Here is a 25,939-nt window from a genome sequence, read left to right as displayed (position 1 = left end):
CACTCCTCTGGCACCAGGCATTCCAGATCACTGTATTAACTACTGCCTATCCATTTTGGTGCCATAGCGGGTGAAGATGCCAAGATCCGGCTGTGGCAAATCCCGGAGGGAGGGCTGCAGGAGACACTGCAGGAGCCTGAAGCTGTCCTCCAAGGTGAGGGGCACGTGGGCAGGCACAGCAAGCACCCCACTCTGGGGACAAGTCAGCCTGGGGCTGTCCACTCCACATCTCAGCTCAGCTGGGGACAGCCACGCACCGCTCAACCTTACCAGGTCACACAGAGAAGATCTACTCCATCCGCTTCCACCCTGTGGCATCCGATCTCCTGGTTTCTTCCTCTTATGACATGACGGTACGGATCTGGGAGCTGAGTTCTGGGCGGGAAGCCTTGTGCCTGCAGGGACACACTGATCAGGTAAGGGATGACACATCTGGGGACCCGTGAGGGGCACATTTGGCCAGGCAGGGGACATAGGACATCTGCCTCCCCAGATCTTCAGCCTGGCTTGGAGCCCTGATGGGAAGAAGCTGGCAACAGTGAGCAAAGATGGTCGCTTACGGCTCTATGAGCCACGGCACAGCCCTCTGCCTCAACAGGTACAATCAGGGTGGTGGGGACAGGCTGGAGAGCTGGGGACCCCCCCATGGGCACTTGCCTGCACCCTCAGCTCTCTCCAAGCTGACAGGGTGACCCTGACCTCATACAGGAGGGTCCAGGTCCTGAGGGGGCCCGCGGAGCACGCCTCGTTTGGGTCTGTGGTGGTGATTACCTCCTGGTGTCCGGCTTTGATAGGTAAAGAGGGGCACACACAGGGCACGGGTCCTCAGGGGACACTGTGCCCCCCCCCAACTGTCACCTCCCTGCAGCCGCAGCGAGAGGAGGATCCTCCTGTACCAGGCGCAGGCTCTGCCCAAGGGACCCTTGTCTGTCCTTGGCCTTGACATGGCCCCTTCCACCCTCCTGCCCTTCTACGATGAGGATACCAGTGTTGTCTTCCTCACTGGCAAGGTGAGGGCTTAACCATCAAAAACTGGGGGGCTACTTGATCACAGCACCCCAGCCATGTGGGGGGACCCTCCATGCACACCCCCCCACCAACCCATGTCTTGCTCCATCCGCAGGGTGACACCAGAGTCTTCCTCTACGAGGTGACGCCTGAGCCACCCTATTTCCTTGAGTGCAACAGCTTCACCTCCAGTGAACCCCACAAGGTAAGGGGGGGGGGCACTGGGGCTGTGCTGCCTGTCCCTGACCTCTCCCTGCACTGCCAGACGCACAGCAGACCCTGCTCACGCCTGTGCCCCATCAGGGGTTTATCTTCCTGCCCAAAACGGTGTGTGAGGTTCGGGAAGTGGAGTTCGCCCGGGCGCTGCGTCTTGGGCAGAGTACCCTCGAGCCTGTGGCTTTCCATGTGCCACGTGTCAAGGTAAGTGGCGGGGACCCGGCTGTGTTTTGGGGGTGTACTGGAGGCAGGACCCTGCTCAGCACCCCTCGCCCTGCAGAAGGAGTATTTCCAGGATGATATCTATCCGCTGACCCGTGTCTGGTGGGAGCCGGCCCTCGGCGCCAGTGCCTGGCTGTCGGGGGAGGATGGGCAGCAGCGTCGCACCAGCCTGCAGCCCACAGACATGACGCCAGGTGGGTGCAGAGGGGCCAGGCAAGGCCCCCTGGGGCCGGGGGTTGTGTAGGGGGTGTCAGCCATGGGGCAAACCTCCTGCCCCATGGCTACACTGCTCTCCCAGTGAGCCAGGCCCCAAAAGAGGCCCCAGCACGGAAGTTCGTCCCCGCGTCCGTGTACCTGGAGGAGAAGTCTGATGAGCAGAAGAAGGAGGAGGTGGGTGCTGAGGCATCCCGCCTGCCACGGGGCCCGGGCTGGGGGCGATGCCCGGTCCCACGGTGCTGCCCTGCCTCCCTACAGCTCCTGAGTGCCATGGTGGCGCGGCTGGGCAACCGGGAAGACCCGCTGCCACAGGACTCCTTTGAGGGGGTGGACGAGGACGAGTGGGTAGGTGCAAGGGGGGGGGGGGGTGCGTGAGTGTGAGACCCTCGGGGCCGGTCCCACGGCGCCCGTTACCCCACCGGGCCTTCGCAGGACTAGGCCGGACCCCGGCACCCCGCGGACCACGCCGGGGACCCCCGCCCGGGCCCAGAGGCGAGGAAGCAGCGCAGGACGAGAAGCCACGAGGCCCGTCCCGGCTGAGGGGAGACCGGCAGGGACCGCACCAGGCCCCGCAGCGGCGATGGGCCCCGTGCCCGCCGCGGGCAGGCCCCGCTATTAAAGCCGCTGCCGCAGCACCCGTCTCCCACCGTGATTCCGGGGCGGGGAACCGGGGACAGGGGAGACGGGGGGGCCGTGGAACACGCGGGCCGGGCACCGGCGGAAGCATGCGCAGAGCAGTCGCACCAGCCATCGGCGGCACCTCCCGGTCGCGGCCGCCAGGGGGCGCTATCATCGGCGGGAAGTCTGGGGATCTCCACCCAGCGCGATCGCCGTCTCTGTAGCCGCTGCGACCTTCGCTCCTTGACCCCGTGACCGCCAGTGGCGGAAGCGGCGGCGGGGACATGGTGAGAGGAGCGGGAGGCGGTGGGGCCGAGGCCGGCCGGGCAGGGGGGCAGGAGCGGGACCGCGGCCTGGAGGAATCGGGGCTGGGCGGGCAGGGCCCCGGGGGAGAAGGGCGGGCTGGGTCGGGCCCGAGGGGAGGGCGCGGGGCGGAGCGGGGCCCGGCCCAGGCAGTGACAGCGGCGTGTCCCCGCAGGCCAAGTACCTGGCACAGATCATCCTGGTGGGGGCCCAGGTGGTCGGACGGGCCTTCATGCGGGCGCTGCGCCAGGAGTTCGCAGGTAGGAGCCGAGCTGCCGCCCCGTGTGCCCGGCCGGGCATCCCCAGACCTAACCTCGGACTCCCCAGTGCTGCCCGTCTGGGGGGAAGGCTTGTCCCAGGGTGACCCTCAGCGCCCGCGTCTTGGCGCTGGCACAGCCGCCGTCACAGGCATCGCTGTCAGGCACCGACACACCCTGCAGCACTAAAGGGCAGAGCAAGTCGCTCCCCCAGGACACGGGAGCTGCAGCCCTTCCCACCTCTGCCTGCCTGCAGCCTGGCTCGCTGTGGGTCTTGACAGCAAATGGGTGTCCCCCCCGTGTTCTTGCCGCCTCCCCAGCAGTGGGAACCTCATCCAGGTGACCCCCATGGGATGGAGGCAGTGGAAGGAGGGCAGGGAGTGAAACTAGGGCTGAGCACCTCGGAGCCTGTGGACTTTGCTGCCCCGTGCCCTCCCGAGGCCTGGGTGTACCCCTGGGGGACAGTGCTGGGGGGACTTACACCCTTGGTGTCTCCCGGCAGCGAGCCGAGCAGCAGCAGATGCACGAGGGCGCTCAGAGAGGCCCCAGTCCGCTGCCGCTTCCAGGATCATTGGCATCAGTCTCCAGGAAGCTCAGCAGATCCTGAACGTCTCGAACCTCAACCCAGAGGAGATCCAGAAGGTAGAGGCTCTCTTGGAGCTGGAGAGGGATGGTGCTCCTGCAGAACCCTGCTTCCCAGTGGCTGCTGCTTGGTGTGGCCCTGTCCTGGGCCCAGTTAATCCCAGTCTGAGGTTTCCCTGACCCAGCTGGAGGAGCATTCTGGCAGCTCTGGGCATTAGCAGCCCACCCAGCTTGGCCCCTGCATTTCCTCGGTGGTGCTGCTCAGGAAGGGGATGTGGGACCCGACTAGGAGCGTGGGGACCCACTGGGGAGTTGGGCAAAGCCAGTCGTGTCCCAGGATTGTACTTGTCACCTCCAGCACCGCCATGGGGAGTGAGAGGCTACAGGGGTTCAGGGCTGGGGAGAGCAGAGGAGGTGAATCTGATGGGGAACTTCTGCTTGGCAGAACTACGACCACTTGTTCAAGGTGAATGACAAGTCAGTGGGAGGCTCCTTCTACCTGCAGTCCAAGGTGAGCCAAAGGAGGAGTGGAGCTGGGGCTGCACTGCCACCCAGCCCTGCCCTCAGCACCTTCCCCTGCCTGGAATTTGGGAGAGCAGAGCTGGAACATTGGCACTAATAAGGCAGGGAGGGGAAGGGGCAGCCCTGTCCCTGTGTTGTCACCCTGTCCCCATGTCCTGAAGGTGGTGAGAGCGAAGGAGCGGCTGGACGAGGAGCTCCGCATCCAGGCTAAGGATGAGAAAGAGAAAAGCCGGAAAGCTGAGACGTGACCCATGCTGCCCCTGTGCCCTGTGTCCCTCACCCTTAACTTATAGGTAGCTAATAAATAGTATGTATTCTAGCATCTGGTTTGGTTGCTCTGTGCCCTGGGAGAGGGGAATCACCCACCACCCCCAGAGGCGATCAGGACTGGTCTCTGCAAGGGGCTGGCAAAGCTGGGCTTTGCTAGGGAGGAGGAAGGCAGCTGGGGAAGAATGGGTGGTCCCAGGGCATTGAGGGCTGCCAGAGCTGAAGTGGCTCCCAGGGAGCTATTTTCATGGTGGGTTTGAACATTCCGGGCCTGAGCACACGAATACCTCTGACTCCGTACCCCAGGAGCGCCAGGAGATCTGTGCCATTACCCTTCACTGCGGGCAGGCTGCTGGGATGGGCTGAGGGGGACACGCTGACACTGCGGCCACCTCCACTTGCGGCTCATACCACAGACCTTGGCAGGACTTTGCTGGTGCCGTGCTGCTGGCCCAGGAGTGTGGGGACTTGCCAGGGGGGTCAGGCAGAGCAGCTGTGCCCTGAGATGGCTCCTGTCCCTCTCCTGTACCCTTCCATCCCCACTGCAGTCTCCTTACTGCCATCACCGTGGTCATGCACTGAAACAGGAACTTACTTCAACTTCACTTTATTGTTTTCTTAATAAACTTCCTCTCCCCTGGACGAATATAGTGTTATAGTTGTTAGCTTATCTCTTACTTCTGCAGTCCTTAAACGCTATGCTAACAGCGATGGAGCCCAATAGGAGAAAAATAAAAACAACCCAGAAACTACGATAGAAAGGCACTTCGAAAACGTTAAAATACTGATGTCCTGGAATGTGCAACAACAAACTGACAAAGGAGCGAGGAGACGTACACGGTACACTGGCCGGGGCGGCCTGGTCGGTGGCCTGTGGCCATGCTGGGGCTGTGGCAGCACCCGGCCCAAGGAGGGTGAGGGCAGGGAGACCGGCTCCCCGCAGGGCACACAAAGCTGGGAGCTCCTTCCAGCATGGAGGGAGCAGGATGGAGACCCCTGCCCTGGTTCAGGGGAGACCATAAGCAGGGTCCTGCCCAGCAGCAAGCAGTACATGGGACCCCTCTGCATGTGCCAGGGGTGGCTCCAAGCTCTGGCTGCACAGAGGCGGGACACATTGCCCACACCTGGCCCCGTGACAGCATCCTGCCTGCCCCAGCACTGCCCCATAACCTGGGGGGGGGCTCATCTGGGAACATCTCATCCCAAGGAGCAGGCACCCCCACCAGCCGCTGTCAGTGTGCCATTGGCAGCAGCTCTGCTGATGCCTGGAGTCGTGCCTGCGCTGCCCGCTGCCTGCATGCGGTACATGGTTAGGTATGAACGAAGCTAAACAGGGTGGCTCTGCCCCGGCGCAGAGCCAGCGTGGTGAGCGGCACACGCAGCCATGTGCCTTGTCACAGGGAGGGCCGGGGAGGTGGCAGGGATGAGGGTGGCCGTGGAGCAGGGGGGATGCAGGCGGATAACCAGGCCAGCGGGTGCCCAGCCAGCTGGGCCCAGCATTGGGGTGCCATGGCCATGGCACCGTCTGCAGCCATGCTGGCCAGGCAGGGTGGACACAGCTGGGCACAGCTTGGGGCTGTGGCAGCCGTTGTTCCCAAGCTGTCACCCCACTGTCCATGTGGTGAGAGGCTGGAGCAGCCTCCACAGCACCAGCGGTGCCAAGGCCTTGGGCACAGAAACGCGGAGTCAGCGGCAGCAGATGAGCCTGAGCAGGACCCTGCCAGGGCAGGGGCTGGTCAAGAAATAAATAGTGGCGTATCCAGCTGCCCAGGCCAGGGGTACAGGGGGACCCCCGAACCCCCGCCTGCCCCATGGCTGCCCCTGGGGTGTGGGGTCGCAGCCGGCTGTGGATACTGAGAGATTATTGCTTTTCTCAGAAGAGTTCATTCTTCTTTCGTGGTGGTTAAAAGCATGAACAAGGCCCTTGCGGACTGCAGGGGTGGGGAGGAGGGGGCAATGCCCCCATCCCCAAGGAGCAGGGTCTGCCAGTGGGGCCGTCAGCTGGCCCCGGGCATCGTCAGGCCCCTCAATTCACGGTGGCAGGTTTGAGCAGCAGGGAGCCTGGGGGAATGAGCACCCAGCCTGGGGGCAGTGCCTCGGGGCTCCCCCCGGAGCCCACGCCAGCTGAGAGGTCGAGAACGGCCCCAGGCAGCAGAGCCAGGCTCTCAGGGGGCACCCTCGGCCGTCCCGGCTCCGTCCTTTCCCACTTCTCCTTGCAGCTCTCTGCCCCCTTGCTCACCTTGGGTGGCCGCCCCTCAGCCCCGCTGCCCTTCTCCCCCTCAGCCTTGGCCGCGCCGGCCAGCAGCGACATCACAGGCAGCCCCAGCCCTGCCGCAAAGGGCGAGGGCAGCAGCGGGCTCTTGGCCAAGTTCAAGGGGCCGCCGTTGAGGGGCAGGACGGGGCCGGGCAGGGCGGGCAGTGCACCGGCAGCCCCGCAGCCCAGGGCACTGAGGTCGAGTGGGGCCGGAGCCAAAGGGATGGGCAACGCCGGGAGCCCCGGGGGAGCGAAGAGGGCAGCGGGGTTGGGGATCACGAGCTGTGCCCCGTTAACGTAGGGCACCTCCGCTGAGCCCAGGGGTGTTTTGGGAGGCGGGTGGACCTTGAGCATCTCCGGATGCTCAGGGGAGACAAAATGACCGTGGGCTTTGATGTGCTTGCGGAGGGAGCTGGGGTCAGTGTAGCGCTTGTGGCAGCCTGGCATCTTGCAGGAGTAGGGCTTCTCCACGTAGTGGGTGCGGGTGTGCTTGAAGCGGTCGCTCGAGTTGGAGTAACGCTTGTTGCAGCCTTCATAGGGGCAGATGTAGGGCTTCTCGCCTGCAGGACGGCACAGCACTGTGTCTGCTGGGGAGCAGGGCCAGCGCTGCCAGGTCCTCTGTGGGTGTCCCCCCTCCCCTCTCCCCCAGGGTGGCCTGTGCTGACCTGTGTGTGAGCGGTTGTGGATTTTCAGGTTCTCCAGGCGGGAGAAGCTCTTGTTGCAGGTGGGGCAGCGATGCGGCTTCTCGTTGGTGTGTGTCCGGATGTGGATCAACATCTTGTACCTGCCAAGGTCAGGGAGACATCAGGGGAGAGGGGATGGGGGCATGCAGGTCAGCACCATCATCCAGCCCCACAGGACACTGCACCCCATGCTGGAGGGGTGGTGACTGGAGACCTCCCCTGCACAGCACCCAGTGCTGGGCTCCTGTTCCCCCGTGGTGACCCAGAGCAGCCCCCAGGGACCCCAGAGCCCTCCCAGAGCTCCCCCTTCCCACCTGGCATTGAAGCCCCGGCCATGGCGGGCGCAGCCCTCCCAGTGGCAGCAGTACCCCGCGTCCTTCTCGGGTTTGACATGGAAGTCATTGACATGGTCCACCAGGTCTTGCAGGAGGTCAAAGAACTGGTTGCACTGTTGGAAGGAGGCAGGGGGTGAGGAGGCCCAGCAGGGTGGGCACCGGGGGGGGGACACGAGCAGATGGAAATGTCCCTTTTCATGAATCCCTCAGACCCACACCATCCTCCCCGGCATTTCTACAGAGTCCCCAGATCCCCATCACCCCTAAACTGTCCCTGCGTGCCCCCCCAGCCCCACATTGCCCTGTCAAGACCCACAGAGCTCTGCCATGGCCTTCCAGGCCCATGTGCCCCCAAGCCCCAAAATGCCCCAGTGTGGCCCCCAACTCCCAGGCAGTTTCTCCCTCCTCCAATGCACAGCCTCCCAGCCCCCCTGACCACCCCCAGAAACACAAAGCTTCTGCACAGCCCCCCTCAGCCCCATAACTCCTCCCCACCCCCCAGCCCTCCCTGCTGACCTTGGACCAGCGGCAGACAAGCTGCTTGGGCAGGGGCAGCTCGGGGGGGAGGCGCTTCTCCTTGCTGGGAGGCAGGAAGGCGGCAGGGGGCAGGTGCAGGCCCCCCCCTGCCCCCAGCGGCAAGAAGAACTGGAAGGAGCTGGGGAGGCCGTCGATGTAGCGCAGAGACTGGAAATCCTGGAGCAGAACCCAGGAAGGGGGGCATTGGGGGATGGACGGAGACCCCCAGAGACCCCAGAACAGCCTACAGACCCTTCCAGGAGCCACCCTGGGGATGACACGAGTCGGGGTGGGGGGGGGGGGGGGGGGGGGAGGGACTGACCCCAGGTGAGCGTACACAGTGAGGGCCTGTGTCACAGCAGCCCTGGGCGTGCTGACGAGGTCCGGCACAATGCCCATCCCTGGGGTCACTCGGGGGGGCACACAGGTGTACTTACATGGGGGTGAGGGGCCCGGGCAGGTCCCCACTGCCCTGGCGCTTGGGGGAGAGCGAGGCGCTGCCAGATGGAGACTCCGCACCGGAGCGTGGCGAGAGGCTGAGGTCCACCACTGGCACAGCGGCGAAGCGCCTGTCCCGTGGCTGCACCAGCCTTGAGTGTGCCAGGAGGCTGCTGGGGGACGGCCCGGCCCGGCGGCCCCCCCGGCCGCCTCCCTGGCCATCCCCGGCCGGCGGGGTGTGCGGGCGCTGGGGAGCGCGGGGACGGGTGCCGGGGCACCCCGCTTCTCCCGGGCGGCTCGCAGCTTGGAGATGCTCAGTTTGAGGTCCAGCGGCTCCTCCAGTGAATGCATGGTGCTGGGGGTGGGCACTGTGGGGGACACGCAGGGGTCACTGCAGTGATGGGGGGCACCGGGGCCACCTGTAGCATCACCCCACCCTCACCCCACAGTGGTGCCTGCTGCTGCTCCGGGCTGGAGGCTGAGCAGGCACTGGTGGCCGCGGTGCTGGCATGGGACTGTGCCGGACCCCCTTCCTTGGGGCCCCTGCAGCGGGCAAAGGGCAGGGCACAGCCATGGCCCCCCCACCGGCCCCTCAGTGTCCCCAGCCTGTCCTCTCCATGTTGCCAACCACCGGGGCCAACGCAGCCCCTTGGCCAGCTACCAAAACCCTGCAGCCCTGGAGCTGCGGTGTCCCTGTTCTGCTCCCCCATTCACCCGTTGGTCTGCCCGTCACCACGGGCCTGCCCCAGCGGGGCCTTTCCCAGTGGCAGAGCAGGGCGGTCGCAGCCACCAGCCCGGCGGTGACCTGGGCGGCCGAGTCCGCTGGCCCCAGCCCCGGAGGCAGCAGAGCTTCCTCCCCGCCGGGGCCCCTTCCCCGCCGGCCAGCGCCGCTGCCTGTCGGGGCCAGGCTGGGGCTGCCTGCACACAGCTCAGTGTGGCACGGAACTGAATGGCACAGCACGGCGTGGCACAGCACAGCACTGCAGGTCTGCTGCCTGCAAGCACACTTCCCAAGATGTGGTGGGGGACCAGAGCCCTCCCATACTACTGTCCCCAGAGTGACAGTCTGCACTGCAGATCACCCTGTGTCATCATACCACAGCTCCGTTCCCCCGCCCCCCCGAACTGTTACCCCATGGCTCTGCTGCTACACATCTGCAGGCAGCTGAGAACGGGCAGCTTGGGGCAGGAGTGAGCGCCCGAGCCCGACCTGCGGCAGTGCCAAGCCGGTCCCGGCTGTGTGCCCATGTCCGTCCTCTCCCCCCCCCAACATCGCCCAGGGCAGGGGGAGGGCGGCTGAGGGGCCGTGTTGGGTGGCACCACACACCCAGCACGCTTGGCAGCAGAGGCCCCCCATCTGCTCCCGCCCCGGGGGGCCTGTCCCCCGCCCTGCCCCGCCGGCGGGGCCCCCTGCGCTGGCGAGGGTCCATCCCGGCTCAGACGCTGAGGAATGCGGAGGAGCCGCGGGGGGCATGGGGCCCGGCCGGCAGGGCGGGGGACCCCCTGCCTTCCCCCCCTTTCTCCCCCCCCCCCCCCCCATCAGCACTGGGCCATGGGGCTGGCCCCATGGGGGGTCCCTGTCGCAAGCTCCCCTGCTTTGCAGGAGGGATGTCTCCCTGAGATCCCCATGGCCATGGGGCCTGCCGCATAGCAGGGTCCCTCCTCTCCAGTGGGGGTTCCAAGCCTGAGCCTCTACCTCCTCCCACAGTGGTAGGGCTTGCCCCATAGCACAGTCCCATCCCTTCTGGCAGAGCCACCCTCCTGAGGCCCCAAAGGTATGGGGCCAGTCCCACAGCAGGCTCCCTGCCCTTCACGGGTTCTTACCCTGCACCTCACAGGAGGTCCCTGCCCCAAGCCCCCCATGGTTCTCAGGCTCCAGCCACCCTCCCCCCATGTGCCCCACAGCGTGCTGGCACAGCTCAAGGACTGACAGACGGATGGTGGGCAGGACCTACAGCTGGGATGTCGCAGTGGGACCCCCTGCCAAGGAAGCAGGGTAGGGCCCAGCAGCCCCCAGAGACGGGGGTCCCGCAGGGGGGGAAGCCAAAGCATCGCGGCTGCTCCCACCACGGTGGCCGCGTCCTCACGTCCTCGGGTTGAGGAGTTTGGGGGGCCCCGGAGCGGGCGGTGACGGGTGGGGGCCCACGGGCGGCCCCGGGCGGGGCGGTGGGAAAGGGGCCTCCAGGCGCTGACGCCACGGCTCCAGCTCGGCCCGAGCAGGCGCTGCCAAACCACGCGGCCCCGCCGCCGCCGCTCCTGGGAACCGGCCCCGCTTGGGGCTGCGACACCGCGGGGGCCCCGAGGGGATCGGGATGGGGACGGGGCTGGGCACAGCCCCGAGATGGCTCGGCCTCGGCCGCCCCAGCACCTGCGGCCCCCGCGTGAGGCCCCTGCGCTCCCCCCCGGCCTCTCCTGTCCGCGCCAGGCGCTGCCAGCCCGGCCACGGCCCAGCTTCCCCTCCGGCCGCCCAGCGAGCCCCCCCGCCGCGCCAGTTCAAACCAGTCCAGGGCAGCGCGGGGCCCAGGGGCTTCCCAGTTTGGGCGGGGGCCGCTGGGATGGAGCCCGGACGCAGGGGTAGCCACCTTCCCTGGCTCCCCGGCCGGGCTGGTCTCCCCCACGTCCCCCCCCCACACTGCCCGTCCAGCCGGCACGGCCGTGGAACCGGGGTGACCCTGGTGCAGCAGATGGAGTGCCAGTCCTCCGGGACACCCCGCAGCTGGCATGGCCGGGGGGCTCCCCCCTTCAGCCCTAGCTGCGGCACAAAACCCGCCAGGATCAGCGCGGTGCAGGGGGGCCGCGGGGCAGAGACTTCCCGGCGGCGGCGGCAGAGAGGGGATGCCAAGAGCGAGGGCTGCCAACGGTGACGGATGCCAAAGCCAGGCCCTCGATGCCCCGAGAGGGACGGTGACCCCGGGGCTTGGCGAGAGGGTGCGGTGTCAGCGCTGCAAGCGGGCACAGCTCAGCCCCCTCGGCACGGTGCTGCCGGCATCTGTGGTCCGGCAGCTTCTGAAGCCCCCCGTGCCCAGTGGCATAGGTGCATTGGCAGGACCTGACCCTTCCACCCAGGTCTCCACCACCACTGCTGCCCAAGTCATTGTCCTCACGGCTGCTGGCAGGGCACAGACCACCATGGGATCTGCCATCCCTTCATGTCCCACTGTGGACAGCACTGGCACAGCCGCTCTTCACTAAAATCCAGTGCGTGTCAGGGTTAGGGTGCCACATCCTTCTGGTGGCTCTGGCTTGTCACCATGCTCTCAGCACCCACCACCCCACGCCACAAGGGGTGATGGCAGCCCCCAGCAATGTCCCCAGGAGGGGCCATGGCTCCAGTCCCCAAGTGTAGCCGGTGACACAGTCCCCCTTTCCCAGGTGCATGGCATGGGGGACCCGTGGGGATCCTGGTGGGGGGCTGAGGCAAGCCCTATCTCCGGGGAGCAGCCTTGCAGTGGTGATGCCACCTATGGCATGCAGCCTGGCACCTCTGCCAGGAGACATGGCAGAGCACGCCGGGATGGGAGCAGGGCTGGTCCCCATTCACCGGCAGACCTAACTCCGGGGTAGGGGCCCAGACTGCGGGATGTGGGGACCCGGGTCAGGGGATGTGGTGACAGCAGGCGAGCAGGGTGACACAAAGGCACAGGGAAAGGGAGGTGGCCGCTTGCAGAGGGGTTTCTCCATGCTGGGTAGGGGACAAGCCCCTGCAGCAGGAGCCAGGGACATAGGGGACAATTTGTGGCAGCCTTTGCTCCCTACTACTGGCACTTTGCAGAAGGGTCACACCATCCGGGCCCCCAAACCCATCGGTGCCTGCATAGCCTGAGCTCAGTCACCACACATCAGCCCCTCGAGGCCGCGGTTCTGTGTCCCCCCTCCCCCCGCGATGGGGTCAGGGGATGACCGGTGGCACCGGCGGCCGGGATGGGGCTGCCCTGAGGTCCCCGCCAAAGCCACCCCATCCCGGAGACCCCGGGATGGCCGCGACTGGCGGAGCCACCCAGCGCGTCCCGCCGCAGCCCCCGCCCCACAGCCAAGGTCAGGACACCCGCCCGGGCGCGGGATAGCAGCGGGTGACGGCCAACCCCTGGCCCCCCTCTCTGCGCACCCCGCTACCACCCACCCGTGTCCTCCGGGGTGGCCCCGCTATCCCGCTGCTTCCCCCGTTACCCCCCATGTCCCGGGGCTGCATAGGGGCCACGTCCCGTGTGTCCCACCCTCTGCTACCCACAGCGAGGGGTATGCAGGTGCCGAGCCAGGAATGCCCCCCCGCCCTCCGGGGCAGGTCCCGGAGCTCCCGACGGGGCGGGGAAGGGGCTTCCCAGGAGGGTTCTCCCCCCGCCGCTGGCGGCGGCATCCTCCTCCTCCTCTTCCCCCCCACACCTCCCGCGGGCACGGCGGCGCGACAAAGCGCCGGTCCCCGGTGCGCGATCGTACCTGCGGCGGGGGCTCAGCGCCGGCGGCGGGCGAGAAGAGGGGCGAGGAGCGGGGCGGGGAGCGGGGCTTGGCGGAGCGGGCCCCCCCGCTGCCGGGCCGCCGGGCCGCTCCGCCACATCTGCAGGGGCTGGGGGCGGGGGCGGCGGCGGGGCTCTGCCCCCCCCTCCCCGGTCCCCCGGGCGGCGGCGGCGGAGGGTGGCGGCAGGGCGGGGGCTCTGCCCGCCGTGATTTATGGCCGCCCCGCACCGACCGGCCCGGCCCCGGCTGCGGGCGGGAGCTGGGCGGGGGCCGGGGCTGGCCCCTCCCCGCCGCGGGGGGCACCGGGGGGTACGGCGGGGGGGAGCCCCGCCCCGTGGGGGGGGGACACACAGTAAGGGACACGCGGGGACACCCCCAGCGCAAGGTCACCCGGGCGCTGCGGCAGAGCCGAGCCCCCCTACCCCCCCCCCGTGTCCTTGTCCGTCCCCCCCGGGGACGTGGCGCGGAGGGGGCAGGATGGGACCCCCAGCGGCGATGCGGGAAGAGGGAGGTGGTGCCCACCAGAGCCTCCCCCCCCCGCACCGGGGCCGCTCGGGGGGGAGGGGGTCACAACGGGGATGTGGGGGGGATCCCCCTCCCCGCAGGAGCAGCGCCGCCCTCCCGCCGAGTGATGTCACGGAGAGCGGCTGGCGTCACGCCTGGCGGGGGCCTCCGCATGACGTCACCCCCGGGGGGGTTGTCCCGGGGCGCCGGGGCCGCGGCTCCTTCCGGCGGCAGGATGTGGCGGGGCCGGCCCGGATGCTGCAGCCCGCACCGGGGGGGGGCGGGGGGGGAACTCCCTCCCGGCGCGGCGGGGGGGCTTCGCCCGCGCTACACACGCGGGTGGCCGGTGCGTGTCCCGCCCCGGGGGGTCCTGCGGGGAGCAGCAACAGGGGGGCACACGGGGGAGGGGGGAAATCACCCCCCATATGTTTTTTTGGGGGTGCTGCTGGGTCCCCAAGACTTTATCTTTTTTGGGGTTTTTCCCAAAAAAGGAGTGGGGGGGAACCCCGATTTCTCTGACCCCCCAAACGATGGAAATAAGCTGAGCTGCCTCTTGGGGGTATATAAGGGGGGCGCTTTGATGCCACCCACGGCGGTGGTGACCCCGGTGGGGACGGGGACATGCGGTGACTCGGTGGCCCCGGCCTGGTTACCAACGCCCCTTCACCGGACACCACGATCATCTCCCGTCCTGGTCCCAAAGTGCTCCCCAATGGGGCCCCTCCCGGGGACACCCGGGTACCTGCCACACACAGGCAGGAGGCTGGCACCGCGTCTGGGCACCCCCCCCCCCCCCCCCGCAGGTGTGGGGGGCTCCGGGGAGTGATTGGGAGGGCACGGCGGGGGGTGCGGGGTCCCTTCGCCCCCTCTCCGGAGCAGGGAGGCGATGCCCAAGCGCCAGCTGCCGGCACCGGCCCCGCCAGGCCGGGGGGGCCGCGGGTGTCCTCGCACCATAGGATGATGCCGCAGCCCCCGGCAGAGAGGCCCCCGCGGAGGATGGGCCGGGGCCAGGCAGAACCTGTCCTGCGAGCTCCGAGCGGGGCTGCGCGAGGGAAAGAGCGGGGGGGGATCCTGCCTGCCTGGGGGACACGCCATGCTCAGGCCCCCCTTGCTTGTGTCTCTACTGCCCCCTGGCCCCACGCAGGCAGTGTCGGGTGGGGGGGTGTGGGGGCTTTGGGGTACCCCCACAGACCCCCGGGTGTCCTGCATGGCTCTTGCCAGCCCCGGAGCCCCCCATCAGCCATGTGACCCCTGTCACCACAGGATTACTGAGCCCTGTGGCAGCCCCATGGCTCCTGCCAGCCCCCAAAGCTTTTTCCCCTCCCTCCCCCCGGCAGCCCCTGTCCCCCATAGGGCAGGGCCAGGCTCTATGGCACGGTGCGGGCCAGAGGTGTGGGGAAGAGGAGGGGTGCAGTGTCCCAGGGTAGCAGGGGGAGCAGGAGCTGCAGGGTCCTGCTGGCAACAGGGATGGGATGAGGATGTGATCAGATAGTGTAGAACAGGATGGGACAGGGATGGGATTTGAATAGGACAGGATAGGATGGGGTAGGGTAGGCTGTGATGGGACTATGGCAGGATAGGATGAGGACAGGATGGGATGGAACAGCATCAGATGAGGTTGGACAGGGTGGAACTGGATGGCATGAAGACAGGATGGGAGGGGGTGGGGATGAAATATGTTGGGGTAGGATGGCATAGGTAGGATAAGATGGGGATAGGATGGGGATAGGATAGGGAAAGATGAGATGTGACAGGTTGAAAATAAGGTGGGATAGGATGGGATTGGAACAAGACAGGTCAGAATAGATGGAGAGGAGAGAGAGGGAGAGGAGAGGAGAAGACAGGAGAGGGCCAAGACAGGTCAGGTTGGTATGGGATGAAGATAGGATGTAATGGTGACAAGAGGTCAAGATAGAATGGGATGGGATAGGATAAGATAGGATAGGGCATGATAGGATAGGGCAGGGTGGGGGGTGGAATGGGATGGGTTAAGGTAGGATGGGATGAGGACAGGATGCAATGGGGACAAGAGGTCAGGATGGGATAGGGTAGGATAGGATCAGATGGGGACAGGGCCATATGGGATGAGATGGAATGGGTCTGGGTGGACAGGGTAGGATGGGGATAGGTCAGGACAGGATGGGGTAGGATGGGATTGGGAACAGGTTAGAATGGGATGGGGTAGGACAGGGATAGAGCAAGGTAAGATGGGATGAGATAGGTTGTAATAGGGATGAGAGATCAAGATAGGATGGGATGAGATAGGATGTAATAGGGATGAGAGATCAAGATAGGATGGGATGAGATATGGTAAAAGTGGATGGGGACAGGGCCAGATGGGATAAGATGAAGTGGGGATGCAACAGGATGAGAAAGGGACAGGTTGGATGGGATGGGGATGGGTTGGATTGAATAGGATTGGATGGAAACAGGTCGGGATAGAACGGGTCAGGTTGAGACAGGTTGGAATTGGATGTGATAGGATTGGATGGTGACAGGTCAGGATGGGATGGGGATAGGTCAGAATGGGATGGGGATGGGTCAGGTTGGGACAGGTCGGAATGGGTTGTAATAGAATGGAGACAGGTCAGGATAGGATGGGGATGGGTCAGGGACAAGTTGGGATGGGATGGGGACAGGTTGGGATGGGATAGGATGGGATGGGGACGGGTCAGGATGGGACAGAGACAGGTTGGGATGGGATGGGGACAGGTTGGGATGGGATAGGATGGGATGGGGTGGGGACGGGTCAGGATGGGACAGGGACAGGTTGGGATGGAATGGGATAGGAGGGGATGGGGACAGGTCAGAATGGGATCGGATGGGATGGGGACAGATCGGAATGGGATGGGGTAGGATGGGATTCGATGGGGACAGGTCGGAGTGGGACGGAGCTGCGCAGGACGGGACGGGGTGTACGGTCTGGGGACGCGCAGGTCGGACCGGGCGGGACGGGCCGGGGCAGGAGCCCCGTTGCCGAGCCCCGCCGTGAGGTGGTGCCGGGGTCGCTCCCGCGCCCCGCGCTCCCCGCGCCGTCCTTTGTTTACATGGGCCGGTGGCTGGCGGAGGCGGAGGCGGCGCCGCCGGGGGCGGGCGGGCGGGGGGAGGCGGCGGCGGCGGGCGGGAGCCGCCGCGCTCGCACCAGCTGTTTCCCGCCTTGAGCCGCAGGCAGAGACCGCCGGAGCCGGAGCCGGGCCTGGCCGCCCCCGCGCCGCTCCGGCATGGAGTACTTCATGGTGCCGGCCCAGAAGGTGCCGTCGCTGCAGCACTTCAGGAAATCTGAGAAGGAGGTCATCGGCGGGCTCTGCAGGTGGGGGCCGGGGGGCGCGGGGGGCTCGGCGCGGGGCTCGGTGCCCCCGGACCGCATGTGGGGGGCGGGTTTGGGGGTGATCGGGGGTGGGGGGGGGCAGCGCAGCGCGGCCGCCGCAGTCCCACCGCCCGCACGTGGTCCCGCCGCGCACATGGGGCCGGGCGGCCACGCGTGGCGGGATGGTGGGGGGAGGCGCAGCCCGCTCGGCCCCGCTGCCCCGTGGGGTTGGGGGGTCTGGAGGTGTGTGTGGGGTTAACGGGGTGCGGGGGGGTCCGGCGCGGTGTGCGGGGGGGTGTGTTTACTGCCGGGCCTGGCCGTGACTCTGCAGCCCTCCCGGAGGAGGCGGGTCGCGGTCGGGGCTGCCGGGACATGTAGTGCGGGGAGGCGGCGGCACAAAGCCCGCGGACGAGGCGGGGAAGCCCCGGCGGATCGGGGCAGTCCCCGAACCCTTGCACCCCGGCCGGGCATGGGGCTGGAGCCGCGGGGCCGCCCCGGGCCGGCGGGGCCTGGCGGGGAGGCGGCGGCGGGCGGGCCCCGCCACGCGTGGGGGGCGGTGCAGGCCCCGCTGGGCCATGCGGGACGGTCCGCGGCGGTCCGGGGCCGTGGCAGCGGCTCAGGATACCCCCCGCCCCGGGCCTGCCTCGCCGTGGGGCCCGGCCGCGTGTGGGGGGGGGGCGGCCGCGTGTGTGGGGCGGCCCGCGCCCGTGGAGCCGCTGTAGGGCAGCTCTCAGCAGCCAGGCCCCGCTACACGTGTGGGGCAGCCGCGGCCCCTTGAGGCCCAGCCCCGCCAGCCCGAGCCCACACGCACCCTCCCCAGGGGGCGGGCCTGCCCGAGCTCACTGCTGCCCCACGGGCTTACCTGGGGCCAGGGGCTGCATCCCGGTGGTGCTCAGGGGGTGCCCGCTCTTGAGGGCGCCCGGGGGCTGCAGCTGTGGGGTGGCTTCTCCAGCATCCCCCATGTTGGTCGCTGCGGGTGGCTGTGGCCCAGCGTGAGCCGGTGGCCTCCGTTGGAGGGCGAGTGCATGGGGCAGGGAAATTTGGACATTATGCCCAAGGCTGGGGAGCTGCATGGCCCCACACCTGCCCCTGGTATGGGGCAGAGCTCTAGGGGAGCCTCACTGCCTTTCCACCACCCTGAGTTCTCCGCTGCCCTGCCTGTGAGCTCCAGGCAGTGGGGGATGCCCTGCCTGCAAGCTCAGGGTGCTGGGAGACACCCTGCCTGTGAGCTCGGGTACACCTTGCCTGCAACCTTTGGCAGCCTGCCTGTGAGTTTAGTGAGCTTGGGGATGCCAATCTTGTGAGCTTAGGGACATCCTGCCTATAAGCTTATGGATACTTTGTGTTCAGGCTTGGGATACTCTGCTTGCAAGCTTGGGGGCACCCTGCCTGTGACCTTAGGGAGCTTGTGGCACCCTGCCTGCAAGCTTGGGGACATGCTGCCTGCACAGCCATGTCTTCCCTGCACACCAGTGCAAGCTGCAGTGCTTGTTGTGGGCAGAATGGGGCCAGTATTGGCCCCAGCTTTTTTGCCAGGCAGAAGCGGCATGGCATCAATGAGACCCAGCAGCCTTGTGGGTTTGTTACCATGGAGGTCTGGGTGAGTGTGACATTCCTGCTGTGCTGTGCCAGGGGCTGATGGACCACAAGGGTTGGAAGGACCAAATTCTGCTCGCCTGACCCAAACCTGCAGCACCAGATCTAGGCTGAGGACACCCTGGGGTTTCTTTGCTATGCCAGGGCTCCAGTGGGTGCCACTTGCTCACCCTGCCTCTGTCCTGCCCCATCCCTGGCAGTACTGGGTGCCAAGGAGCTTCTGAATCCATGGGGGTTTTCCCCCTTTCCATACTTCACTGTCACTTCTCGGGTCTCTTCCTAGGAAGAGCAGCTGGGTCAGGTTGCGGGAGGTCTGCCGGCAAGGAAGCAGGCTCTTCCTCCTTCCCCGGTATTTAAGAAACCGCTTCCGTGCTGCCCAGTCCTGGGCCTCTCCGTCCCATTCCCCGTGCATGGCTGCAGCTGGCACTTCAACATCCCAGAGCCGCACTCTAGCCACCTCTCTGGCCCCACCAGGCATTGCTGCAGGGAGATGGGGAGCAGACCCTGCCTGTATGAAAGGATTGTGTCCCTGAGACCTCCCGGTTTTTGGCGTGTTCTGGGGACAAGTTTGGGGCTGGTTTTCAGCAGGAGCAGGGAGGGGTGCTGGCCACTGCTGGAGGGGAGCCTTGTGCCACCATCCCACTGCAGGCAGCTGTTGGTCTGTGTGGTTGGATGGCTGTTCTCTGTGAGTATTGCAGACCCCCAGGCACCCATTTGAGCTCTGCAATACCTAGGACACCCACTGGGAACTGCACAGGAGAGAACTAGTGCAGGGGGAAGTCAGCACCCAGTGCCAGCCTGCACTGGGATGCTGCCTCAGTGGCTGGGGACAAACATGTTCCTGGCCCCATGGACTGAGCTTGGATCTTTACCCATCCCTCTGGGATGCACTGTGCTCTTTCCTCATCCCCCTAAGCTAAATGGGTATCCTTTCCCATCCCTCTGGGAATCTTTCCCATCCCATCTGGCATCTTTCCCCATGCCAGTATCTTGGAGGAGTTGCAGTGCATTCCCTGGTCACAACAGGCGATGGGTGGCCTGGGACCCTCTGGACGCTGCTTGGGCACCCAGCAGTGCAGCAAGTGGCTTGCTGCTAAGCCTAAGTAGCTTGGGTTTGTCACTTCGTGCTCCCAGATCTGCATGGTTCTTCCATGGCCTTGCTGGGACCGCAGGGAGGGCAGGATGCCAGTCTTTGCTTTCCAGCCTGGCACTGGCAAGGCGCTGGATAGGATGGTCCCGTCTCCCTCTCCTGGAGCTGCTGGCCACCTGGGCAGGAGGCTGGAGCCGTCTTATCTTGCCTTGCGCCTCAGCCTGGCCGTTGTGTTTAGTCTTTGATGCCTTGCAGCATCCTTGGCACCGGCGGCCTGCCTGGTGGGAGCTGGGTGCTTGCATGCACCCTGGGGAGGGCCACTGCTGGCAGTGGGGACGTGAAACGACTGGTGGTGTGGCCAGGGCTGCTGGTCGTATTGGTTTGATGTCATGGCCAGCTATTGTCCTGCACCGCGCTTATTAATTGCTGATGCTGGCCACTACCTGGCAGGCTCACAATCCCATTGATCCAAAACCCTTGCCTGCATTCACTTGCCGTGCTCCCTGGGCTCCTTTGGAAGCGGGGTGTGGGTGAAGAAGCCAGAACCCCCGCAACAGCTGGCTTTGCTTGGGGGGTTGATGACCCTGACCCATGGGTGTTGGCCTTGGCCACCTATATCCCTCCCTGCTGCTGTCCCCACTTGCTGCTGGTGGTGTTGCCAGCTCTGGGAGGCATTTCCCGGCCCATCTGCGGGTCGAGGGCGTGGGGGGCGAGGAGGCAGCGGCAGGAAGCAGGCAGGAGCTGCGGCTTGGGGTGGGACGGGGGCTTCTCTGCTGGGAGCTGTCATCTGGAAGCCATCAGCAGGGTGGGAGGGAGGGAGCCGCCTTCCTGGGGCCACACACGCTGGGCGGCCCCGTGGGGACAGAGCCGGCCGACCCGCAGCCTCCCTCGCCTGCCCAGGGGTCCCTGCCATGCCCAGCCCTGGTGCTGGTGCTGGGCAGCCGCAGTCTGAGCTCAGCAGAGCTGGGGGGTCTGCAGTGGGGCTATTCAGTCAGTGCATCCCCCAGAGCTTCAGGTATGGTGCTAGAGAAACTCACCCACCCGCTTTTGTGCTGGCCAGCATTACAGCCATCATCCCCTCCGTGTTTGCTGCCCGTGGGGGGGTTGGCATCATCATTGCAAAGTGAGGGCGGCAACTGGGGGCAACGTGGTAGCAGGGGTGCAGTCCCCTTCTCCCTTACCTGGTGCCTCTCTCCTAGTTTGGCTAACATCCCATTGACTCCGGAGACCCAGCGGGACCAGGAGCGGCGGATACGCAGGGAAATCGCCAACAGCAACGAGAGACGGCGGATGCAGAGCATCAATGCTGGCTTCCAGTCTCTGAAAACCCTCATCCCGCACACGGATGGGGAGAAGCTCAGCAAGGTGAGCAGCATGCAGGCACTGTTCTGCATGTGAAGGTTTTCAGAGTTCCTTGTTGGGCAGGACAGGGCTGTAAGAGTAATTGGGGTATTTGCTTATGTTAATTCAGTGATGGAGGTCTCTTGGGAAGAGGTTTCCTCATGAGAGCGGGTGTGCGTTGCAGCCCTGGTGTCTCAGAGTGGGCTGGGTGTATGTGACAGCACCCTGTGAGCAGGGTGGCAGGTGCCTTGGCAACAAGGTGGCCACGCTGTGCAGGCAAGTGGGTTGAGGAGCTGGCGCTTGGCTGCCATATGTGTTCCTGAGATGAGTGAACTGGAGGTTCACCATGATGGAAATCCCAGGGGTGAAGCAGAACCTGGACGGAGATGCTGGGGCCAGGCAAGGAGCAGTGCTGCTGTGTGTCAGGCAGGGAGGGAGCTTGGCTGGAGCAGGGCCTGGGGAGATGCCGTGGTCTCTCCTGTCTCAGTGTTCCCCTCCTGGCTCTTCCGCAGGCGGCCATCCTCCAGCAAACGGCTGAGTACATCTTCTCCCTGGAGCAGGAGAAGACTCGGCTACTGCAGCAGAACACCCAGCTCAAGCGGTTCATCCAGGTAACACCTGCTTATGTGCCCCAGGTATGGGGTGGGAAGGGATAGGACAGTCCCGGTTGGCCAGGGAGGGGACATTGTCACTGTTCCTTGGTGTCAGGGCAAGACCCTCTGCCCTAATAAGCCAGGGAATAGAGATGTTTTGCACCCTTCTGGCAGGGCATTGGAGTGCTGTTCAGCCTGGCCTTTGCTTGGCAGGGGAAGAGGGGCTGGGGTCCCATTTTCCATCTGGGGTATCTTGGTACGGCCTGGTGGCTCCTTCAGTTCTGGGGCAGCGCAGTTGAACTATCATGGGTGTTACCCTTTTGAGAAGTGGGTTTGCATGAGGCTGGGGACTGAGGACCAGGGGGGTGGGTGTTCTCAGGGCACAGGAGCTATCTATCCCCAGGTGTAGATCCCACATCCCTGGGGAGACCCTTCCCTGCAGGGAGCTGTGCTGGGGGTTGGTCAAGAGGGTGGCACTACCCAGACATGGTCTGGATGGTGGGGAGAACATCAGAGCTGGTCCCTGTCCCTTGACGCCATGTCCCCTACTGCAGGAGTTCAGTGGCTCCTCCCCAAAACGACGACGGGCAGAGGACAAGGACGAGGGGATTGGCTCACCAGACATCTGGGAGGATGAGAAGGCTGAGGATCTGCGGCGGGAGATGATCGAGCTTCGGCAGCAGCTGGACAAGGAGCGCTCAGTCCGCATGATGCTGGAGGAGCAGGTGAGGCCATGCGGGGCCAGATCCAGCTGGACCCATCCTTTAGCATCCTTTAGCCCTGCCGGAGCTCCTTGGAAATGCTGGTGTGGCTGGAGTGTACCAGGTCATCTGCTCTAGCCACCTCTGTGCTGTGCTTGGCTGTGGGCTCCCTGGCTCTGCTGTGGCCACTGCATGGAGGGGACAGTCTGTGGCTGGGGATCAGGGGGTGCTGTGCCAGCAGCAGGCTGGGCTCCCCACCAATGTCAGGGCTCTCTTGGCTGGCAGGTTCGCTCCCTGGAGGCCCACATGTACCCTGAGAAGCTGAAGGTGATCGCTCAGCAAGTGCAGCTCCAGCAGCAGCAGGAGCAGGTGAGGTTGCTGCACCAGGAGAAGCTAGAGCGCGAGCAGCAGATCCGAACCCAGGTGAGTGTAGATGCTGTCCCAGCCCACCCTGGATGTAGTCCACCCATGGGGACACCCTGATAACCGCCCACCACCTGAATAGTGCAGCTGGGTGCATGGGAAATGAAATACAGGCGGTCGGGCAGTTTGGTGATGTGCTTGGCACCTTCTGTGGGCTAGGCGGGGATGGACAGTGAGGTCCCAGCAAAGCTTTCTCCCTTGGAGAATTGGGAAGAGGTCACTGCAGAGCCCACTCCAGCATCCAGGAGAGCTGCGCTTATGGGGCCAATGTTTTTGGTGGTGGTGGGGGAGCTGCGCTTATTGGGTACCCCATGGTGGTGCGGGGGATCATGGCTTGGACCATGGTGCAGCAGCTTCCGAGCAGCTCTGTTGCCCAGCACGGATGGCTTTGTTTGGGAAGGTTGCTTTCTGGTAGGCAGGGATTCATTCAGCTTGGTGTTAGCAAGCCCACAGCTTTCCAAAGCTGTGCTGGTAGGTGCTGGATGCGGCCACCCCTTATTTGCCCCTCCAGCAGTATGTCCCTCACCGCTAGGCTCTCCCCACCAGGCATGAGTGGAGAGCAGCTCCCACTTGAGTGAGGTGTGGTCCTGCCCCAGCTCCCAGCAGGCACATTTCCTCACCCTCAGGTGATAAAGTGACATCCATCCCATCTGGGGGTGATGCTGGCAGTGGTTGATGCAGGTAATGGTCCCTGTGCTGGGGCAGGTGGTTTGCAGTGGTGTGGAGGCCAGCCCCATCTCTGGCGGTTCACCTCTTGCTGGGTGACTCCTGCTGAGTTCTGGGAACCCCCAAACCACTCCTTGCCACCCACCAGGCTACGAAGGGGGAGCAGTCAAGCTGGCAGGCAGTGGTGCTTGGCAGATGTGGCAGGACAACAGGGATGGAGCTGTCTGCTTTTTGCCTTGGCACAGTTGGATTTGCTAACGGTGGGGGGAGCCTTTGGCCAGCCTGGTGCAGTGAGGAGGCGAGCGCAGGGTGAGCGCAGTGCCGGCACCCGTCCTTGCTCACTGCTGGCACCTGTCTTTGCTTGCAGCCACCCTGGAGCTCAGCCGGGGGGATGCTGGTCTGAGGAGCTTCAAAGGGAGGGAGAAAAAACGGCTTCCTCCCTCCCTTGGCTTCTCTGGAGCTGTGTCCCTGCAGGATCCCTGCCGGCCACCTCCTGGGGAAGTTCAGCCTATTTTTAGGTGAACTCTCCTTAGCCTCTTGCTAGGGCGGATCTTCCCATCTGCTCTTCTAATGAGGAGCTCGGAGGGGTGTGGCGGGTTCCCAGCTGTGCAGGTCAGGACGATGGGAGGGCTGGCACTTGCCTCTCCTTGGCTTAAAAGTCCAAATCTTTCCCTCTTTGGGATACAGGGAGTTTTTTATGTTCCGCTCTGCCAAAGCTAAGGTGATGCAGCTTTCAGCTGGCATCCTCTCGCATTTGGCCGGGATGGGTGAACTGGAGCAGCTGAGCTGCTGCTTCAGTTTTTGTGGGCTCTCAAAGGAGTTTGGTCTCCACAAACAAGTGTGATGCTCTCCCCATCACCACCATGCCCTGGTGTGTTCTGACTTAGGGGGTTTTTATCTTCTCTCCCCAGCTCCTGCCATCACATGCTCCCCCAGCGCCCACCCACCACCCCACTGTGATTGTTCCAGCGCCGCCTCCCTCCCATCACGTCACCGTGGTCACCATGGGCCCGTCCTCGGTCATCAACACAGTCTCCACATCCCGGCAAAACCTTGACACCATCGTTCAGGTAAGGGGGGCACCGGGGAGGACAGTGGCAGGAGTGCCTTGGCGGGGGGGTCCCTCACCCTGCTGGGTGCATCAGAAGAGGGTACACAATGTCCTGATGGGCAGTGGTTGCCCTCGGCAGGCGATCCAGCACATCGAGGGGACACAGGAGAAGCAGCTGCAGGAAGAGGAGCAGAGACGTGCTGTCATCGTGACGCCGGCGCGCGCCTGCCACGAGCCCTCCGCCTCCGACACCGCCTCTGACACCGAGGGCAATGACAGTGACTCCATGGACCAGAGCAAAGAAGAGCCCTCGGGGGACGGGGAGCTGCCCTGACACCCCCGGGCCGGCAGCCGGGCTGGGGACCGGGGCGGGGGGGAACGTCAGAGAATATGCTGAGATTTTTAAAAAATACAACGCGATTTGGGTCTCTTTTATGACCTCTTCCCAATACTGTAAAGCAGAGCGCTAGAGGCAGGCGAAGTCACCCTGCAGCTCCCGGGGGGGGGGAGGCTCGGGGGGGGGTGGGCACTCAAGGGTGGCCACAGGGGACGCGGGGGGCTCGGGGTGCAGTGGGATGGTGGTGGGGGGACATTAGGGATGGGGGGGGGTCACAGCTCCCCACCCCATGTTATCGACCCCCCCCGCTGACCAATGGGAAATCCTGCCAAGTCGTCCTGTGTTCCCAATGGTTTTCCCTTGGGATGGGGCCTTTGGTTGGGATCTTAATTTGGTTTTTCCTTCTCTTTTGTGGTTTGTTTTCTTTTTTTCTTTTTTAATTAAATGTTCGTTTTTAAGCAGCAGGGAGATGCCAAGTGACACAGCAGCAAAGGTGGGACAGGGATCTGGCTTTGGGGTACAACCAGCCCCACCACGGCTCCCACACTGTGCGGGGCAGGGAAAACCCCTTGGGAGACCAAAATAAATCCTGGGATTATGCCATCGGAGCACAGGCGGGAGGGACAGCACATGCCACCCCACAGTGTTTCCAGTGCCCACCTCTTTGGCACAGGGATGGTGGTTCGGGGGCTGATTCCACACTCCCATCCCTGTCTCCATCCCCCCACCTTGCACCCATCTCTCCTTTAAGCACTTAATCTGGTTTGTGGGGTCTGTCAGCTCCAAAGAGCTTTTCTCCTTCATGATTGTGTCGCTTGGGTCTGTTGTGGTGGGTGGGGGGGTCCCCATTCTGTGTGTCCCCCCCACCGCCGCCCCCCACCTGGCTGTAGGGTTTTAGGCCAGTTGTGTGTAGAGCCTGGGTGGTATTTTGTAGGTTCCCCCCCGCCGCAGCTGTTTCTCAGTTCCTTTCCTTTTTTTTTTTTGCTTTTTTTTTTTGTTTTTTTTGTTTTATTTTGTATTTTTTTTTTTTACGATTTTCAGGTCTTTGTGTTGATTGAGAAGCTATTCTATTTTGTTAAGAAAGTGGAAAAAAAAAAAAGAGGCTCGTGCCTTTGTAAAGAAACAAAATAAAGTTTGTACTTGGTTTTTTAGAAGCTCAGTCCCGACATTAACATTTGTGGGGGTGATGGGGACGGCGTCAGCTCTGGGCCTTGTGGGACCCTGGTCCCTCTTGGGGGCCCTGGGGCTGGTGGGGAGGACAGGGAGCGCTGCCTGCAGTGGGAATAGCAGTCAGGGAGCGGGCAGGAGGATGCTGGCCCCAGCAAGGTTTCCTGCTGAGTGACTGGGCTATATTTAAAGCTCAGCCCTGCCAGCGCTGCCCGCACATGCTGCGAGCACACTGGGGCTCAGCTTGCTGCTGCGATGAGGGGGGTCTGGGGCT

General features: G+C 64.7%; 4 protein-coding genes and 1 long non-coding RNA gene across 9 annotated transcripts in view; 2 read left to right on the top strand and 3 right to left on the bottom strand.

The window, feature by feature from the left end:
- Nucleotides 1–4,263, top strand: part of LOC133279693 (mitochondrial import inner membrane translocase subunit TIM16-like) — a 38,342-nt gene extending 34,079 nt beyond the window's left edge. For 2 of the 5 annotated variants that reach the window (XM_061473644.1, XM_061473647.1), the window contains 14 exons: nucleotides 68–154; nucleotides 274–416; nucleotides 494–598; nucleotides 709–794; nucleotides 869–1,010; nucleotides 1,124–1,213; nucleotides 1,312–1,428; nucleotides 1,505–1,640; nucleotides 1,745–1,836; nucleotides 1,921–2,007; nucleotides 2,759–2,843; nucleotides 3,343–3,482; nucleotides 3,868–3,933; nucleotides 4,106–4,263. In XM_061473644.1, coding sequence (XP_061329628.1) covers nucleotides 68–154; nucleotides 274–416; nucleotides 494–598; nucleotides 709–794; nucleotides 869–1,010; nucleotides 1,124–1,213; nucleotides 1,312–1,428; nucleotides 1,505–1,640; nucleotides 1,745–1,836; nucleotides 1,921–2,007; nucleotides 2,759–2,843; nucleotides 3,343–3,482; nucleotides 3,868–3,933; nucleotides 4,106–4,192 — 1,463 coding nt within the window. In that variant the 3' untranslated portion in view covers nucleotides 4,193–4,263. Of the gene's footprint in view, nucleotides 1–67; nucleotides 155–273; nucleotides 417–493; nucleotides 599–708; nucleotides 795–868; nucleotides 1,011–1,123; nucleotides 1,214–1,311; nucleotides 1,429–1,504; nucleotides 1,641–1,744; nucleotides 1,837–1,920; nucleotides 2,008–2,094; nucleotides 2,298–2,413; nucleotides 2,568–2,758; nucleotides 2,844–3,305; nucleotides 3,483–3,867; nucleotides 3,934–4,105 lie in introns of those variants that run through there. The other 3 variants (XM_061473645.1, XM_061473646.1, XM_061473648.1) reach the window with 3 other exon arrangements.
- A 539-nt stretch (nucleotides 4,264–4,802) lies between these two features.
- LOC133279819 (zinc finger protein GLIS2-like) lies at nucleotides 4,803–8,398 on the bottom strand. Its single transcript, XM_061473993.1, has 4 exons — nucleotides 8,000–8,398; nucleotides 7,463–7,596; nucleotides 7,131–7,249; nucleotides 4,803–7,025 (listed from the first exon to the last, which is right to left on the bottom strand). The coding sequence occupies exons 1-4, from the start codon at nucleotides 8,396–8,398 to the stop codon at nucleotides 6,238–6,240; spliced, it is 1,440 nt and encodes a 479-aa protein (XP_061329977.1). The 3' UTR covers nucleotides 4,803–6,237.
- Nucleotides 8,335–12,988, bottom strand: LOC133279695 (zinc finger protein GLIS2-like). Its single transcript, XM_061473650.1, is given in 3 exon segments — nucleotides 8,335–8,608; nucleotides 8,611–8,792; nucleotides 12,872–12,988. Coding segments are annotated over 2 exon segments (354 nt in total). The 5' UTR covers nucleotides 8,789–8,792; nucleotides 12,872–12,988; the 3' UTR covers nucleotides 8,335–8,432.
- A 3,588-nt stretch (nucleotides 12,989–16,576) lies between these two features.
- Nucleotides 16,577–24,596, top strand: TFAP4 (transcription factor AP-4). Its single transcript, XM_061474230.1, has 7 exons — nucleotides 16,577–16,703; nucleotides 20,586–20,751; nucleotides 21,240–21,338; nucleotides 21,875–22,045; nucleotides 22,307–22,444; nucleotides 24,022–24,180; nucleotides 24,301–24,596. The coding sequence occupies exons 1-7, from the start codon at nucleotides 16,615–16,617 to the stop codon at nucleotides 24,493–24,495; spliced, it is 1,017 nt and encodes a 338-aa protein (XP_061330214.1). The 5' UTR covers nucleotides 16,577–16,614; the 3' UTR covers nucleotides 24,496–24,596.
- Nucleotides 20,769–23,197, bottom strand: LOC133279964 (uncharacterized). Its single transcript, XR_009747024.1, has 3 exons — nucleotides 23,065–23,197; nucleotides 21,939–22,209; nucleotides 20,769–21,278 (listed from the first exon to the last, which is right to left on the bottom strand). It is a non-coding gene; the product is annotated as an uncharacterized LOC133279964 (long non-coding RNA).
- Nucleotides 24,597–25,939: the final 1,343 nt, after the last annotated feature.

This window comes from Pezoporus flaviventris, unplaced genomic scaffold, assembly GCF_033815535.1.
Source record: "Pezoporus flaviventris isolate CSIRO_AGI_PZ_B2104156 unplaced genomic scaffold, CSIRO_AGI_Pfla_v1 ptg000078l, whole genome shotgun sequence".
Classification (NCBI taxonomy): Eukaryota; Metazoa; Chordata; class Aves; order Psittaciformes; family Psittacidae; genus Pezoporus; species Pezoporus flaviventris.
The sequence above is the reverse complement of the archived record's forward strand: the minus strand, read 5'-3'. Positions and strand labels throughout refer to the sequence as shown.

What these genes read in the sequence shown, in the direction of transcription:
- LOC133279819 (XM_061473993.1), bottom strand. Translation starts at nt 8,398, where the DNA reads ATGGGCATTGTGCCGGACCTCGTCAGCACGCCCAGGGCTGCTGTGACA. An exon ending in TTGTCTGCCGCTGGTCCAAG is followed by an intron (nt 7,597 to 7,999) that starts GTCAGCAGGGAG and finishes TCCTTCCAACAG; the next exon opens with TGCAACCAGTTCTTTGACCT. An exon ending in GGCCGGGGCTTCAATGCCAG is followed by an intron (nt 7,250 to 7,462) that starts GTGGGAAGGGGG and finishes TGACCTTGGCAG; the next exon opens with GTACAAGATGTTGATCCACA.
- TFAP4 (XM_061474230.1), top strand. Translation starts at nt 16,615, where the DNA reads ATGGAGTACTTCATGGTGCCGGCCCAGAAGGTGCCGTCGCTGCAGCAC. An exon ending in GCATGATGCTGGAGGAGCAG is followed by an intron (nt 22,046 to 22,306) that starts GTGAGGCCATGC and finishes CTTGGCTGGCAG; the next exon opens with GTTCGCTCCCTGGAGGCCCA. An exon ending in ACCTTGACACCATCGTTCAG is followed by an intron (nt 24,181 to 24,300) that starts GTAAGGGGGGCA and finishes TGCCCTCGGCAG; the next exon opens with GCGATCCAGCACATCGAGGG.